General features: G+C 38.4%; 3 protein-coding genes across 6 annotated transcripts; 2 read left to right on the forward strand and 1 right to left on the reverse strand.

Annotated features, from left to right (window-relative positions):
* The first annotated feature begins 1,049 nt into the window (after positions 1 to 1,049).
* On the forward strand, positions 1,050 to 3,989 carry Daao2 (D-amino acid oxidase 2). The gene is made up of 7 exons (XM_011302368.1): positions 1,050 to 1,322; positions 1,794 to 2,006; positions 2,071 to 2,296; positions 2,377 to 2,444; positions 2,606 to 2,723; positions 2,796 to 2,897; positions 3,224 to 3,989. The coding sequence occupies exons 1-7, from the start codon at positions 1,129 to 1,131 to the stop codon at positions 3,344 to 3,346; spliced, it is 1,044 nt and encodes a 347-aa protein (XP_011300670.1). The 5' UTR covers positions 1,050 to 1,128; the 3' UTR covers positions 3,347 to 3,989.
* Positions 3,990 to 4,178: 189 nt separating this feature from the next.
* On the forward strand, positions 4,179 to 10,106 carry LOC105265073 (tubulin polyglutamylase TTLL6-like). Of its 3 annotated transcripts, XM_011302366.1 has the most exons (11): positions 4,179 to 4,402; positions 4,455 to 4,530; positions 4,595 to 4,885; positions 5,084 to 5,240; positions 5,319 to 5,419; positions 5,489 to 5,843; positions 6,184 to 6,365; positions 6,438 to 6,660; positions 7,087 to 7,239; positions 7,297 to 7,630; positions 7,883 to 10,106. In XM_011302366.1, coding segments are annotated over exons 1-11 (2,064 nt in total). In that variant the 5' UTR covers positions 4,179 to 4,212; the 3' UTR covers positions 7,885 to 10,106. The 3 variants fall into 3 exon arrangements, with proteins under 3 accessions (XP_011300668.1, XP_011300667.1, XP_011300669.1); XM_011302365.1 differs by having other exon boundaries at positions 7,297 to 10,106; XM_011302367.1 differs by lacking the exons at positions 7,297 to 7,630; positions 7,883 to 10,106 and having other exon boundaries at positions 6,438 to 6,517; positions 6,580 to 6,660; positions 7,087 to 7,212.
* Positions 10,107 to 10,196: 90 nt separating this feature from the next.
* pygo (pygopus) lies at positions 10,197 to 15,246 on the reverse strand. 2 transcript variants are annotated; one of them, XM_011302364.1, is made up of 6 exons: positions 14,894 to 15,246; positions 14,522 to 14,580; positions 14,141 to 14,451; positions 11,858 to 12,874; positions 11,396 to 11,541; positions 10,197 to 11,197 (listed from the first exon to the last, which is right to left on the reverse strand). In XM_011302364.1, the coding sequence occupies exons 3-6, from the start codon at positions 14,354 to 14,356 to the stop codon at positions 11,077 to 11,079; spliced, it is 1,500 nt and encodes a 499-aa protein (XP_011300666.1). In that variant the 5' UTR covers positions 14,357 to 14,451; positions 14,522 to 14,580; positions 14,894 to 15,246; the 3' UTR covers positions 10,197 to 11,076. The 2 variants fall into 2 exon arrangements, with proteins under 2 accessions (XP_011300666.1, XP_011300665.1); XM_011302363.1 differs by lacking the exon at positions 14,522 to 14,580.

Genomic DNA, 15,246 nt, shown 5'->3' on the forward strand with positions numbered 1-15,246 from the left:
TTGCCAGAAATTAGTGAAATCGATGCAATCAATAAGAAATCGCTATAATTTCATCCAACATCCAGAATTAATCGGTAATTGATGACAATAGAGATATCCTGGTGTACCTGCTACAAAGAGAACCTGGAATGCCCTGTAATTTATCATTGAAACAAAATATCATGATTCTTTCAATCAATCAAATCCACTTCCAATAAATTAACCCACCACTTCGAATTTTTTCATGTCCCCCACATCCGGTGCTGCAATGCCCTGGACCCCTCAATTCTGGCGAACCAATGAAAAAAAAAAATAGTACCACTTGGACTGAAAAGACGTAATAAAAATTTGAAGGGAATTGGCTGGATGAAAAAAGCAGTTGGGTGTTTTGGTTAAAGTCCGAAACGTAAACATGGAAATTCATCGAAATGAAAGAAGGCCCTCTGTTTCATCAATTCCCAGCGGCATGAAAGCCTCCAATGTGCCCTGGTCGGTGTCAACTATACCCTTTATCGCATTTCCGGGCTTTATTATGTCTAACTCCGAGTCACCTACGGTGTAAATAAATACCCCATATCTGAACACGTCATCGGGGCACTTGAGAGCTGGAAGCATTGGGTGTCTCAGTTGGATGTCTTGGTGGTTACGGTCTTTCAGTTCCTGTCAAGATCGACACGTGAAAAGTACCCTGGACACGCGAGCATCACCTTCCCTATTCGATTCAATTGGTTTTTCGGCTGCACCATCGGTAAGCAAAGTATAAGACCTTGTGATTGAATCGGTATTATGCTTGTTTACTAATAGTCCAGCCTGGAATTAGCCACGTGAACGTGGACATCTCATCTCGGAGGGATCAACTCTTAGGGGTACCCATATTCTAGCGTAATCCCTGGTTTTTTCAAATGGCATTATGCTAAGAATATGCGGAATCACGGTGGAGTTACTGTCAGCTGATGGGGCTCTCACGATTATTGAGGAAATTGACATTCTTGGGGGGATAAGGAATTGAGAGTTTCATCAATTGTCGTGATACCACCGGGTTATCTCTCAGTGACCTGCAATATCTTGTTGGCGTTGATGCTCCTGGGTAGGAGCTTCTTCGTGTGGCAATATGCTCGTCAGAGTTGACGCTAAATTACTTGTTGCACAATGGAATCGGTGAAAATCGCGATCGTGGGGGCTGGAATTATCGGTGTGACAGCCGCTGTTGCTGTTAAGGAGACTTTTTCGTGGTGTGATGTTGTGATTTTTAGTGAGGCATTCAGTCCTGATACCACTGGTGATGGCAGTGCTGGACTCTGGGGCCCTTTTCTCTGTGGAGTCGAGGCACAGGATAATATTGTGTAGGGGATGGATTTTTTTTTAAATCGATTTTAGCTGCAGTGGGCGGATTCGTCGCGTTGAAGGGGTGATCAGTTGGGGCTTTCAGATTCAATTACAGCTAATCGCAGTGGGGGTAATGGATATCGCGATTTTTGGTGTGAATTCACAAAGTGAAGGGAAACAACAGAGGTTCCTTTGTTACGCTTTTTAACTTTGTGAAAATCTGTAGTGGTGAATATTGAATTTCAAACGAATGAGAAAAAATCCAGCGCTATTTTTATTATTTTTGGGTTTACAAAAAATAGAAAATGTCGATTCTTATTATTGCGATTAGTTATTTTTCCTGTAAACTGAGATAATTCCAATTAATATCTGTCATGATTTTAGGTGGAAATTTCTTGAGACATAGGAGTGATTCGACCATTGCGAAGAATAGTATATTTGATTTATGATGGTTTACCACATGACTATTGATATGATATGCTTGATAGGCGATGGGGTGGTGGGACTCACCGATGGCTTGAGGGTCTTTGGAAATTGGGATTGACACCCGAGACTGGAGTTCAGCTGTTGCCAGTGACCCGAGTTTCAAGTATTCCAGGATTCTATGAAACGACGGAATGGTTGCACTTGGTGCATGGTCATCGTCGCCTTGGTGAAACAGAAATAGCGCAATTGAATGAGGAACACGGCGCTAAATACTGGTAACGGAGCACTATAGACATGTGATTAAAAAAATTAATTAACAGGTGAATAATATTTAATTAGCGACGGTCTTGAATTTCTGACGTACACGAGCGAACCGACGAAACTTTTGCCCTGGCTAATGAATAAATTTCGCTCATTGGGTGGAACGATGAGAACGAGGAAGATCAATAAACTGAGTGAATTAGCTGAGGAGGGATATGGAATTGTGATAAACTGCAGTGGCCTTGGAGCCCGGGAACTCGTTGGGGACATGACGGTTAAACCCATCAGAGGTCAAGTTACTCGGGTAATGAATTCACCAGTTTTTATTCTCCGTGATGTATAAGAGAAGAGATGAAGTATGAATTGGTGGATTTTTCATTCTAGGTTCATGCACCCTGGTCCTTCCGAGTTATACTTTGCGATGACGACGACGGCAATTACATTATTCCAAAGTAAATAAATGAGGTTTTTGGATTTTTTACATAGAGGACAATTTCACGTGCTCCCACTAGATTTTGTCTGGCATTTATCTTGCAGTTGTGCTGCGCAAAGTTCCATTCGACGGATTCAATCAATTCTGTTCTATATTTTTCTCATTCCGTATTTTTCACAGCATTGACAGTGTTATTCTCGGCGGGACTCACCAGGAAAACGACTACGACAGAAGTGTTCGTCCCCTGGAGTCGAAATTCATTCGCCAGGGATGTGCGAGAATCATTCCAGCTTTGGAAGTAATAAAGAAATCGAAAATACTCAATCATCTCCATTGAATCGCTCTATTTATCCTCTTTATTTCTCTACAGGCCAGTGACACTATCATGGAGTGGGTGGGATTGCGCCCCGTGAGGTCCACAATTCGACTCGAGTCGGAAATCTGCCAGAAAGGGAATGGAGAGAAATTCACAGTAATTAAAAATCCATTTATCAAGTCAAAAGCAAATCAACGAACCGAGATACATTAATTTTTCTGGTTTACAATTATTTGAAAAATTGCTGAGTTCATCGCGTTAAAAAATTGAAATAAAAACGGGCGGATATCGCAAATCACCAGAATAACGTACAGCAGAATTAATTAAATATAAAATGACAAGAGATAATTGAATTATATCAAAATATCCAATCGAACATTTATATTCTACTCTATTTATTTTTTGTGGGTTTCTTTCTGATTCTTGTTTGATGAGTTATTTGTACGCACGTCACGTTGACGATTTAAAAAATTCTTATCCAGGTAATACACAACTACGGACATGGTGGAAGTGGAGTGACATTTTCCTGGGGCTGTGCCCTGGATGTTGTGGAGATCCTAAAGAAAATCCTGGAGAATGGACCTAGACATCAGTCTCGCCTGTAGTCGCGTGCAGCTCCAGTCTCTCCAGATCATTGTAAATCTAATGAAAACAGCGGGACTCATGAGCACGTCGGAGCAATTATCCTGAGAACCCGAAATTATCGTCTCCATTTAAATAAAGTCTTCATAAACAGTACGGGGCAGTACATTGTCGCTGTTTGTTCATGCACTCGTGCAAAGAGAGTTGGAAATGAAAAAAAATTAAAAAAAGGAATAACAGCACGTAATTATATTTAACAAAGAAACATTAAGAACGGTAACTGGTACAGTGTGCACCTGCTATTTTGGGTATGATGCCGTGATTCTAGAATAATAAGAGGGGGTGTACGCGTAATAACGTGGTCATGGTCGTGACGTAGTCTAATTATAACGCCATTTTTCACAAATGTCTCTTATATAGTTCTCGGGTTCTATTCAGTTTGCATGCAAATGCCGAGGGGGATACACGTTACAAGGATTATATCTGTACAAAGGATAGCTAAATATTCCATGTGTTTATTCGTTTGCTCGAGTCATCCAATTATTGTTGACAACACTTTATGATTCATTTGAATCAATGAAGCAAGTAAACTAATGCTTGAAATTAAGAATAATGAATGGCAAATGATGAATATTGAGTAGTTTTTAATAAAAACTTTGTAATCATTGTTGGACTATCCTGTGGGAGGAGCCTCTCTTGAAAAAAGACATAAGAAATGTCAAACTTTGAAGTAAACAACTTCATTCCTTTGAGGAAAAAACAAGAAAATGAAATAGTGACTTTTGATTTTCTCGCTTTCTTTCGCTACAAAAAACTTGTTGGATATTTTTTTCTGGAATTTTTTTGAGGCATCAAATGATGCCCGATCAATGGCGACGAAATCCACGCGATGAACTTTGCTGAGGATATCGCGATTTCCCCTGTTCAGAATGAAAATTATGAGGTTGAATCTCACAGTGACTCATCCACGGAGAGTGATACATCCAGCATCGTAAAATTAGGGGATCATCGCGATGGGGGGAATATTCCTGAGAATGAATTTACCGCTCGAATTAGCCAAGGGACGAGTGAAATTAAAGGTAAATAAGAAATAACGATCGATTATTAGGTATTAGACCAAGTTTATATTAGGGAATTCCGAGGAAATGGAGGCAAAGGGAAAGAGAGATGATTCAGCACCGGTGAAGACGAGGAAGAAGAAAAAGAGGTGATAGTTCAAGGGGAAAATGTAAATTAAGAGTTGGTTTTAATTAACTGAAATTTCTCGACAGATTATTATCGATTTGTACCACTAATTGCAAATACGATGTTGTGAGGCGAGTGGCGGCGGTATATGGTATGAGAGAAGTGACTGAGGACAGTGCCTGGAATTTGTATTGGACTGATTTGAGTATCAGTATTGAGAGAGCTAAGGACATGAAGAGATTTCAAAAGGTCAACCACTTCCCAGGGATGACGGAGATATGCAGGAAAGATCTGCTCGCCAGAAATCTCAATCGCATGCTCAGAATGTTTCCCAAAGACTACAATTTTTTTCCCAAAACTTGGTGTCTTCCCGCTGAGTGAGTTTATCTTAAAGACCGGGCTTATTTGCACTTTGATGTTATTTATCTGCTATTTATTATTATTTTTTTAATAATTCTATCAACGTGAATTATTTTAGTTCATTACACTAATGAACACAATAATACTTGCAAGTATTTGATTATTTTCATTGAAAGATTGTTTACATTATGTTTATTATTTAATTTTAATTTCAGTTATGGAGATGTTGTGGCTTATGCGAGGACTCGTCGATCGAAAACCTTCATCATTAAACCAGACACAGGCTGTCAGGGTCGAGGGATATATTTGACGAAGAGCTTGAAAGAAGTTAAACCCTATGAGCGAATGATCTGTCAAGTTTATCTAGCGAAAGTAATGCCCAATTGGTTTAAAATTAAACAATTCCATTGAATAATCATTATTGGAATTTAATTAATTTCACATCTTTAGCCCTTTTTACTAGATGGATACAAATTCGATCTTCGTGTATACACCCTGATCACCTCCTGTGATCCTCTCAGGATCTATGTGTATAACGATGGACTTGCAAGGTGAACAATTCGATTTTTCATTGACAGGTCAGTAATTCTGACCTGAAGTGTATTCTGGTATTTTTTCAGATTTGCAACGAGCAGATACAAAGAGCCTACTAGTTACAACACTTCAAATGTGTTCATGCACTTGACGAATTACGCTGTGAACAAACACAGTAGATTGTACGTGATTGATGAGGAGGTGGGGAGTAAACGAAAAATATCCACCCTCAACAAAACCCTGCAGTCTGAGGGGGTGGATGTCGATGAGTTATGGAGAAAAATTGACGAGGTCGTTGTGAAAACCATCCTGGCTGCCTATCCGATATTGAAGCACAGCTACCACACGTGTTTTTCAACCCATGACCTCACCTACGCCTGCTTTGAGATTCTCGGCTTTGATATCTTAATCGACTCGAAACTCAAGCCCTATTTACTAGAAGTAAATCCTTGGATATTTGATTTTCATCGGAATCCAATGAACGAGTCATTCAAAACCACATTTGCACATTATTCAAAAAAAATCCGGAAAAACTTTCTTTCAAATGGAATTCATTACCATTTTTTTTTCTATTTACATTGAGTTCATTATTTAATTGAAAAAAGTAGTTTTGAATTCTTTCAAATTACTTGGGTTTGCTAATACATGTCCAAATAAAAGATATGTTTATAGGAATTAAGAGACAGAAAAATTATTCTGTGCTGTCAACGGCGAAGCAACTAACACAATAAATTTTTAAAATTTACGTAAAGTTATGATTAAAGAGAATATTGATAAACAGGTGAATCACTCGCCGAGTTTCCATACAGACGCCCAACTGGACAAAGATATAAAAGAATCGCTTTTAATGGACACCTTCAACATGCTGAACCTCCACCACTACGACAAGCGTAAAATAATTGAAGAGGATCGAAAAAGAGTGAGAGACCGATTGCTACAGGGTATCAACGGGAAAGACCTCAGGTAGCCCCTTGAAAATTCCACCCACGGAGTTCAAATTTTCCAACAGACAAATATTGTGAAAATTAAATATAGTGTGAACGATACTGTAGGCCCGTCGAAGGTAGAAGAGAAATCCCTGCAGGAGCATCATAAGTGGGAGGAAGAGCACATGGGTAACTACCGTCGGATTTACCCTTGCAAAGACGACGAGAAATACAATGCCTTCTTCAAACAGAGCAGTACGTCAATGTTCCAAGACACAGCAGCCTCCAGGGCACGAGAGGAAGCGTCGAAACTTCAACGAGAAGAAGCAATAGTAATATTTACAAAATTACTAACTTCTCAAGTATCAAAACATCCGCCTATTCCTAATTAATAGGGAAAACCTTAATTACTCGAGACATTCATTGAACTTCATTTTACTATTAGTCACACTGATTTATCGAACTCACTTACTCACGCAAACTGGATTAGCGGAGCTGACCACAACTGGTTCACGTACTCTATTCCATTAAGGAGATTATGGAGCCTTAAACTATTTCAGGAAAAATCTAGGGTTGTGGGGTGTGGGTTGGAAAATGGCATTGAGTGGGGCTTTTAACGGTTTCGTTATTGAAGATGATTTCATTAGCTGCGGGAAAATGAAGGAGATTGCGTAACATTAATGATGTTGAATATTTTATCAAAATATCAAGGCTCTGGGGAAACAATTAATCTGTGTGAATTTGATTATCATGTTCAGATGAGAATGAGGGAGGAGGAGAGTAAGCGGACGGCTGCGAAATGGGATTCAAAGATTGAAACGGAGAGTCCCAGGGGTTCGAGAATCAATTCAATGTCAGCTAGGAACAAACTCAGCTCGATGATATCGAAGAAATTGACTCTGGCACCTGCGGTAAATCTCATTTTACAATTCAATCAACTGGATTATTGAATTTAATGTGATTTACAGGTGAAAAAATCGAGGGAGCATGTGCCAATGGCGGACAGCATTTCGTCTTTTCTCCCAGAAATAATAATTGAGAGTGAGGAGAGAGAACGGGTCGCTTCATTAACCCAGCGGGATTTCTTGATAAAAAGCCATGGGATACTCCAGGAGATTTATTTAGCTATGAAGAAAAATGGTACTCTTCGACCTGGTGATATTAAAAAATATGGGATGTATGGTAAATTGGGTCAGGGGAGTGAGTTCTATCCGAATGGTGAAGCGAGTCAGAGACGTCAAATCGATGATCAGCTGGAATCAACTCATGGCGAGAGGGATCAACCCCCCCTCGGGAAAAATTGTAAGAAGTTGAAGAAAAATTCCACTCTCTCTGTGATTGAACGCTTCGACGATTTATCGTGATTGTTTTCTGTCGAATTAATCGTAGCTTTTCTTTGATTTCATTGCTAATCATTTCTGGAAGTTTTTCTTCTCTAATTAATTCGAATTGGACTAATTTAAAAATATTTTTCTCTCTCTTTTCAAACAACAAAAATCGTTAATCAAGCATTCTGAGATTGGGGATAATATCTAACGAAGTACAATTCCATAGAGCGTCAAGATATTCCATTAAAACTTGTCGACTCCGGATGATTTGGGGGCCTGAATAAATACAGTTCACACCCAGCGAAAACCTCTTGTGAACTCCTGCCGTATTTGCTTCCACCGTTGAAATTTCAAATTGAATTTCAAAACTACTCTTATCTCTACACGTAAAAATTCAAGTGCAGATTGAATTCATAAATTCATACAGTGGATCTGTAATGTATAACAACCTTTATTGCTGATATATATTTTTATATTCACATGATAAAAAATAAACTATGAACAATTTTTGTTGTGAGTCGGGTTAATTTTCTTGTTCATTGCCTTTTTAAAATCTTTTTTTTTCACTTTAGTATTTTTTTGTGACTGTGAAGAATATATAGATGTATATGATAATAATATGATGTAGGTAATGGGTTTCTCCTGCCGTTTATAAAGTCACTGACTCAATCAATATAAATTGAACATGATAGTCCATACGTTCCTTTAAGAATTAAAAATTTTCCGCTTTACAAATCGAAGTAAATTGGATGAATATTGTAAAAAATTTCAGTTTTGTCATTTCGATCATCGCCTATTATTAAAAAGAAATATATCTGTGATACGTACGAGTTAATCAGGCCTTTAATATCTTTTATACAGTACCAATTGGTATTATCAATAAGTTTTTTCTTCCAATAATTATCTCAATGCAAAGCTTACTTGAAACGCATGCACGAACTCCATGTTCTATTACATTAGGATCTGATTTGTTCTATTTACATTCAACCCCATCAATTAAATTATAGGAACGTCACATGTCCCAGAAAGTCTCCACATCACAAATTGTTTTAGGCTCCGTCTTGTCCTTCCCATTCATTAAACGGAGAAATGATTAATTACTTATGTACAAAAAGTAAATGTGAGATTACATCTCTCATCTGATAGGTGTCAGAATAGACTTGTTATTTTCAACTTCTTTGTTACCGATTAAAAACAAAAAATTCATCGACCGGCTAGTAGACGGGGTACTTCACTCGATAAACACGCGACGATTTGCGCAAAACATGGCAAATAATTCATATCCATTATATCTGCGCGAATGTATCTCACATGTTTACTTATCTGAACTCTTCGTAGAAAATAGTGACGTAAATATTTACAACTTACATGAGATTGTAGTGTGCGAGGGGTTATTCATTGTCGAGTATCGTGACCCAATGATTGTGCATTTTACATGATTTTGGGGATTAATTGATCTCATGTGACTTCCCGAGGTTTTTATCCCTATTTCATGATTTCAAATTTTCCATTTCATTATTTGGGACGAATGGCAAAATGTGCTAGGTCCCCGACATAAGCTTATACACAGAATTGTACATGCTCAACGGCGACTTGTGATTCTCGGAGAATGTCGATTTGCTTGCAAAATCTTGGAATGCGACAGAGTCGAGTTTTAATTTCTTGTGCTACTGAAAAATTTTACTGAGAATGTGTCTATGTTAGTGAATGAAATTTCGAGTCACATGATTTCTGATTTCATGTGATTTCAATCCAAAGTAATAGTGAGATCACCAATGGATAACCCCCCTCGGTACAGCGTCACCGATACCCATTCAAATTGCGTTCGATATTAAAGAAGAGATGTTTGAATTTCTGTCTTAGGCTCTGTGACCCATAAAGAAGAATTATTAGCAATGCTTAAATTTCAGAATAATTTTTTTCATTTTTTTTTTATCGTTTGTACAAATAATACAAAATTTTTAATACACGAGTTTAGTGATGTTATCCTGCTGAATTGAGTATCCAGTTATTCCAGTAATGCTTTTCAATTTTTCACAACTGGAAAAATCGGATGGCTTCATATGACTGACGTACTCAAATTAATTGGTGACAAATGAAAATAAAATAAAATCATGTAAAAAAGTACTTGGCAATGGATAGTCTATTCGTTGTAATACTAATAATATGAGCATTATGTTATATATAGAATCCTGTTTTTTGTAATATCTATTTGTTTTAATGACGCATGATTAAACTATAATAATTCTTAATGAATAAAACGATGAGTTACTAGTTTGTTAATTATTTTTTCTCGCAGAATATCCCCTAACAATTGAAAATAATACAGAAAATAATCCTGTACAATTACATGTGAACACGTTAATTCCACGCCTAGCTGCCATTTCGAATTTATCTCCAAGAAAAACTTGTCCAATTCGTCATCATTTTATTAAAAAGATATAAGTTACCCTCTGTGGAATTAATTCTGGCAAGAAACTATTTTTGCTCTCGTCAAATAGAGAAATAAAAAGAGAGAGAAAAAAAAAACTAATTGAAGATTAAAATTAAAAACCATCTTTAGGCTAGCATCATCTCTCAAAAATTGCGTAAGCTATTTATCCATGAGAAATTAATATACAATTTGATGTACAGGCCAGTGCATACTTTTTAAAAATACAGATTTACACAAGAAGAAACTTTCTCAATAGGGTCCAATTAAAATGGAAATAAAATCACAGATCATAATAATTTGTTTTGGCCAAAAGAATGATTAAAAAATCCTAGTTTACGCTTTTCATTTTGTACCAATTATTCTCTGGGTTCTATAATTGCGTTAGTTTATACAGATAGACACCCATTGGAATACGAATTCCTGGCGATCAGCTCTTAGACAATAATGCTTAGAATAAAAGACTCGAAGTATCTCTTCGCGTTTGCTTTTTACAATTTACTTTGTCACGTTATTTTCAGTGTGCTTTTATTTCTTTCGAGCTAACGGAGATCTGTCGGAGATGCAAGATTCGGTGAAACGTATTTCATTTGAGAGGAAAATTTAATTTACACTGCTCGAGTGAAAAACTGGCAAGTGTACGTCAGCATCTGAGCCACATTTACACTCAAATTGTAAACGTCACATAGCCTGCTCGCACTTGCAGTGAAATATCCTAAGTTTTCAACAAGTTAAAGCTAAAAGTCATTAACAAACATCGTAGGCTCCATATTGAATCGTCCAGTGGCGATTTCCCTTCGGCCCTCCCTCCCCCTCCTCGATTTTCCCGATTATCTTGCACAGTATTCAGAGTGAAGTGCGTGAGTTCAGTGCTGTTTGCACACCATATTTTCCATCTCCAATTTTCTTATTAAAAAGTGTGTAATATAGAGTAATAAACTTTAACAATTTGTCACTTGTGTGTCCGTGGAACGACCAACTGTGAGGTGTTATGGCTTGAATTTGACCAGAGGTATGTTTTTAGACTGTAAACACTTATCACACACCCATTCCGCGTAAACCTCTTGTGTTAGTAGCTGGAAGGCTGCTTCTGATAATCCTGAACATCCTCTGGTATTAAAAAAAGAAACATTTATTAATTTCATATTCCCCACTGTTTTCCCCATAAGCGTCAAACATAAGCCATTATCCCCTTATTAGGATTTTTTCCTATTAAAACCTGAATAGTTTCAAATTAACAAAAAAAAACCATTAAATTGACTGCCACCACAACATTTAATAATCATTAATAGATCGTGAATAATTCACCTGTGAAACCAGAAATTACAGCCAGATTCACAAAGGATTCCCTGATCATTATCATGCACTTCTTTGTGGCATACACCACAAGGATAAATAGGCGGTGCATTTGGGTTTTGCGAGTTGAAAACCATGGGTTGATCAGCAGGATAGATCTGCAATGGAAAAACGTGCAATTTATTTTTCTGTCCGCTCAAGACCCTCGCGCTAATTCAGTAGCTAAGGGGCAAAGAATAATACATCGATTTAGCAACTCAACAAATTTTAAACCAATTCAATTCTGAATCTGGCCGAGATACCAAAATATTTGTGCAGATGATTTTTGTAGTTCTCATTGGACTCTAGAAAAGCGGTCTTCACAAGAATTTCGTGATATCCCTCAGGATCCAAGATATTATAAATATAAATCAAAATGATATCTCCTACAATTTTTTAAATGAATCTAAAAGCCATTGGTGCAAATGTACTGACCTTTCCCGCAGAAACAGGCATGGGTTTGGGTCCCATACCAGGAGGTCCCTGGAAGCCATGAGGGGGCATGTTGCCAGCCATACTCATGGGATGGCCCATGGGTGGTCCTCCACTCATGTTATTCCCCATGCCCCCCATGGGTCCACCCATATGTCCCATTTGATTGGGATGTGGCATGTTCATATTGGACATGCTGTTCATGGAAGGGCCGCCCATGTTCATGTTGCTCATGGAATTAGACCCAGACATGTTCATGTTATTAGGTGCCATAGAGCTCATGGTGGTCATGGGTCCATTCATGGGTCTTCCTAAATTACTGAGATTATTTCCCATATGATTGGGATGCGGTTGTGATCCATTGTGGTTTAACGGGCTGTTAACATTGTTCATGGGAGGCCCATTGAGTGGACTGTTAGGCGGCATATGGCTGTTAATGTTGTTGATATTAATTGGTCCATTAGGCATGTGATTGTGATTGTTTCCAGGGATGCTATTCATGGGTGAGCCCAGAGGCCCACCCATCGGACTCCCCATACTGTGGCCCATATTATTCATGGGACTACCCATGGGTCCACTGTTCATGGGACTGCCCATTGGTGGACCACTCATCGGTGCATTTCCCATGTGGCCCATATTCATGTGATTGTTCATACTGTTCATCGGCCCCGGTGGCATGTTTGGGCCCATATTGTTCATGGGGCTCATGCCTCCCATGGGTGAGTGATTCATCGGGGACATACCACCCATGTGATTTATATGATTGCCCATCGGTGAGTTGCCCATTGGACTCATATTTCCCATGTTGTGGGGCATCATTGGGGACATTCCACTCATTGGTGTCAATGGACTCATTCCTCTCATCGGTGGACCACCCATGTGGTGAGGATGGTGAGGGTGCATGTGCGGTGGGCCACCGTGCATCATTGGATTTTGAGCACTTTGAGGTGGCGTATCGTCGAATGGATTACTCGCCACTATTGTGTCACCGTAACCCGAGAGAGGTGGGGGCAATAAATCCTGTAATTAATTTCATTTTCGTGACTTTTTGGTCAATGAAAATTTTTCAATGGAGTGCGATCGAATGATGAAATTTTCATTAACGTTTAGGTAAAGAGGAAAAGGAGGGGGGGGGGGGCGTGAATGGTTGACATTTTCGTGTCAACTATTGGCTTGATGTCTGTAGGCTGAAGGATTCTGCTGTTTTCCATATTGGGCCTCAAGGACACAGTTCCCCGTGATGCTTGGTGAGGCAATGGAGGGAGAGGTATTACGAAATTTTAGTATTTCTGATTTTTTTCGCTGGAGATCGAAATGGGGAACCATACTAATTAATATTTTCGTGTATGCTGGAATAGATTAATGCGAGGTGAGTGTGGAAACGTTCTTTGAAAACGTTGGGGTCATTAGATGTTGATTTATTTAAGCAGACATTCAGGGGACGTAAAGCTAGATGAAAGAGTTAATGAGTTGAGTATTTAAATTGACTTTAGTTTGAGGGATTGAAGAATTGAAATACAAATTCTATCTGCAGATTCGATTTCTCCCTATAGAAAAGAGGAAAAATGTTTCTCGGGATATTTGAGGATTTATGAATTTTGAGATATAAATTCAGTTTAACCAGTCTCCCGTCTGCGCTACTGAGCTGCAGTAAAACGAATAATTCATAAATCATCCTTACATCAATTCGCTAATTTGTGACATCTTGAGAGGTAATTCGTAATCGATAAACTGGTGCCTCAGCATTGTAAAAGGGTATTAATTTTTCAATGACTTTTGAGAAAAACACAACCTCAATATCCTTCATTTTAACTCTAAACTATTCAGTTGGGTATTGATTTTGCGGAGATTGCAGTAGTGAAAAGGTAAAATGATTCGTTGATAACTATTCTCCACCCAAAGACTCTCCATGATAATCAAACTGCATCCCCTAAATTCAGAGAGATAAAATACATAGTATATTTATGGATGGCTGTCGATTTACGCTTGAGCTAATTGTGACTAATTTAGACAGCACTTCTAAACGTCTATTTCCTAATCTGCGATAGCTTTCAGAACTAAACTGACACTGAACTTATAGAATATCACATCTGGTGATTTGCCCTAATTTCTAAACTCCTCAAAATACCTTGAAAACTCTATTATCCCCTAGTAACGGAAGCATCCTGTGAATTAATTATGGGATCAAGACCCTGACATGCAACACTCTCGTCATTACCATGATCCATTTGAGGAGTTGACCAGTGGAAAACTCGATAATCCATAAAATCAATTAAATCATTGTACCTGGACCGTCGGTGGTGGCTGTGGTGCCGGTGGTGCAACATTGGCATTAGTCCTTCTCTTCTTCTTAGGATTAGCACCGGCTGGTGGTGGTAACGGAGGATGAGGATGGGCATTTGGCTCTGGATGTGGAGCATTTGGTCCCATGCCCACTCCCATGCCCATACCACCTAGCGGCATCCTGGTAAAGGGTGGCATGCCTGCAATGTTATGGCTCATCTCCCTTTATACTTTTTTTTATTTTCTCCCTTATTTTATCATGCCGGGAGAATTAATACTATGGCTCTCTCTTGTCATCCAGAGTGCTTCCCTCACTGCAATGAAAAATTCTCACAATTAATTTACACTATTCACCAATAACGCAATCACAAACAATTCAATTACATATTCCATTCGAACCCATTTCCCTCCAATTGTTCATTGAGAACCCAAGACCATCCACTCTGAAACGAAAACAACAGTTGTGTATTTCTGTCATCTCAGATCAGAGGGGATAACTTAATAAATGTGATATCTGTGCATGAAATGGCGTCAACCTAAAGCCAATGCCAGTAGCTTTCGTATATCTAAAAAAAAAGAAAGTAAAAAAAAAGAGACGAAAGCAAAAGGCCGAGCTTCGACTGATGCCAGTTTTCTTCGTAAACCAACCTAACCTACATTTTTTTATAGCGCACTCGCATAAGTTGTATTTATTTATAGGTTCCAATGCAATATTCATCCTCGTAAAACGGCGAAATTGATCGAAATAGAACGTACCAGAGCATTATCGCAAGGTGATGAAGCCCATACACATGATACCAAAAGTTTTCTCTTATTATTCGGCAAAAGAATAACACAGAAAAGATTGTGTTTCGTTTTCACCTAGCTAACTTCGGTCAACTGCCAACACTGCGCTTCAGGTCCTTCTTCTCCGCGTCACATACATTCTACGGTTTTAGTCGTATCTTTTCATGGCACATTTACTGGCATATACTTAATTACACTAGACACTGCTCTTCGATTATCTTTGGAGAATGAAAATATTATCGTATTTATGGATTTAATGTCAGCACTTTAGGTAGCAATGACCATTGTCGAACACTGGTAACTCCGTATTTCTATGTGTTGGT

The sequence above is a fragment of the Fopius arisanus genome, unplaced genomic scaffold (genome assembly GCF_000806365.1).
Source record: "Fopius arisanus strain USDA-PBARC FA_bdor unplaced genomic scaffold, ASM80636v1 scaffold00027, whole genome shotgun sequence".
NCBI classification, from domain to species: Eukaryota; Metazoa; Arthropoda; class Insecta; order Hymenoptera; family Braconidae; genus Fopius; species Fopius arisanus.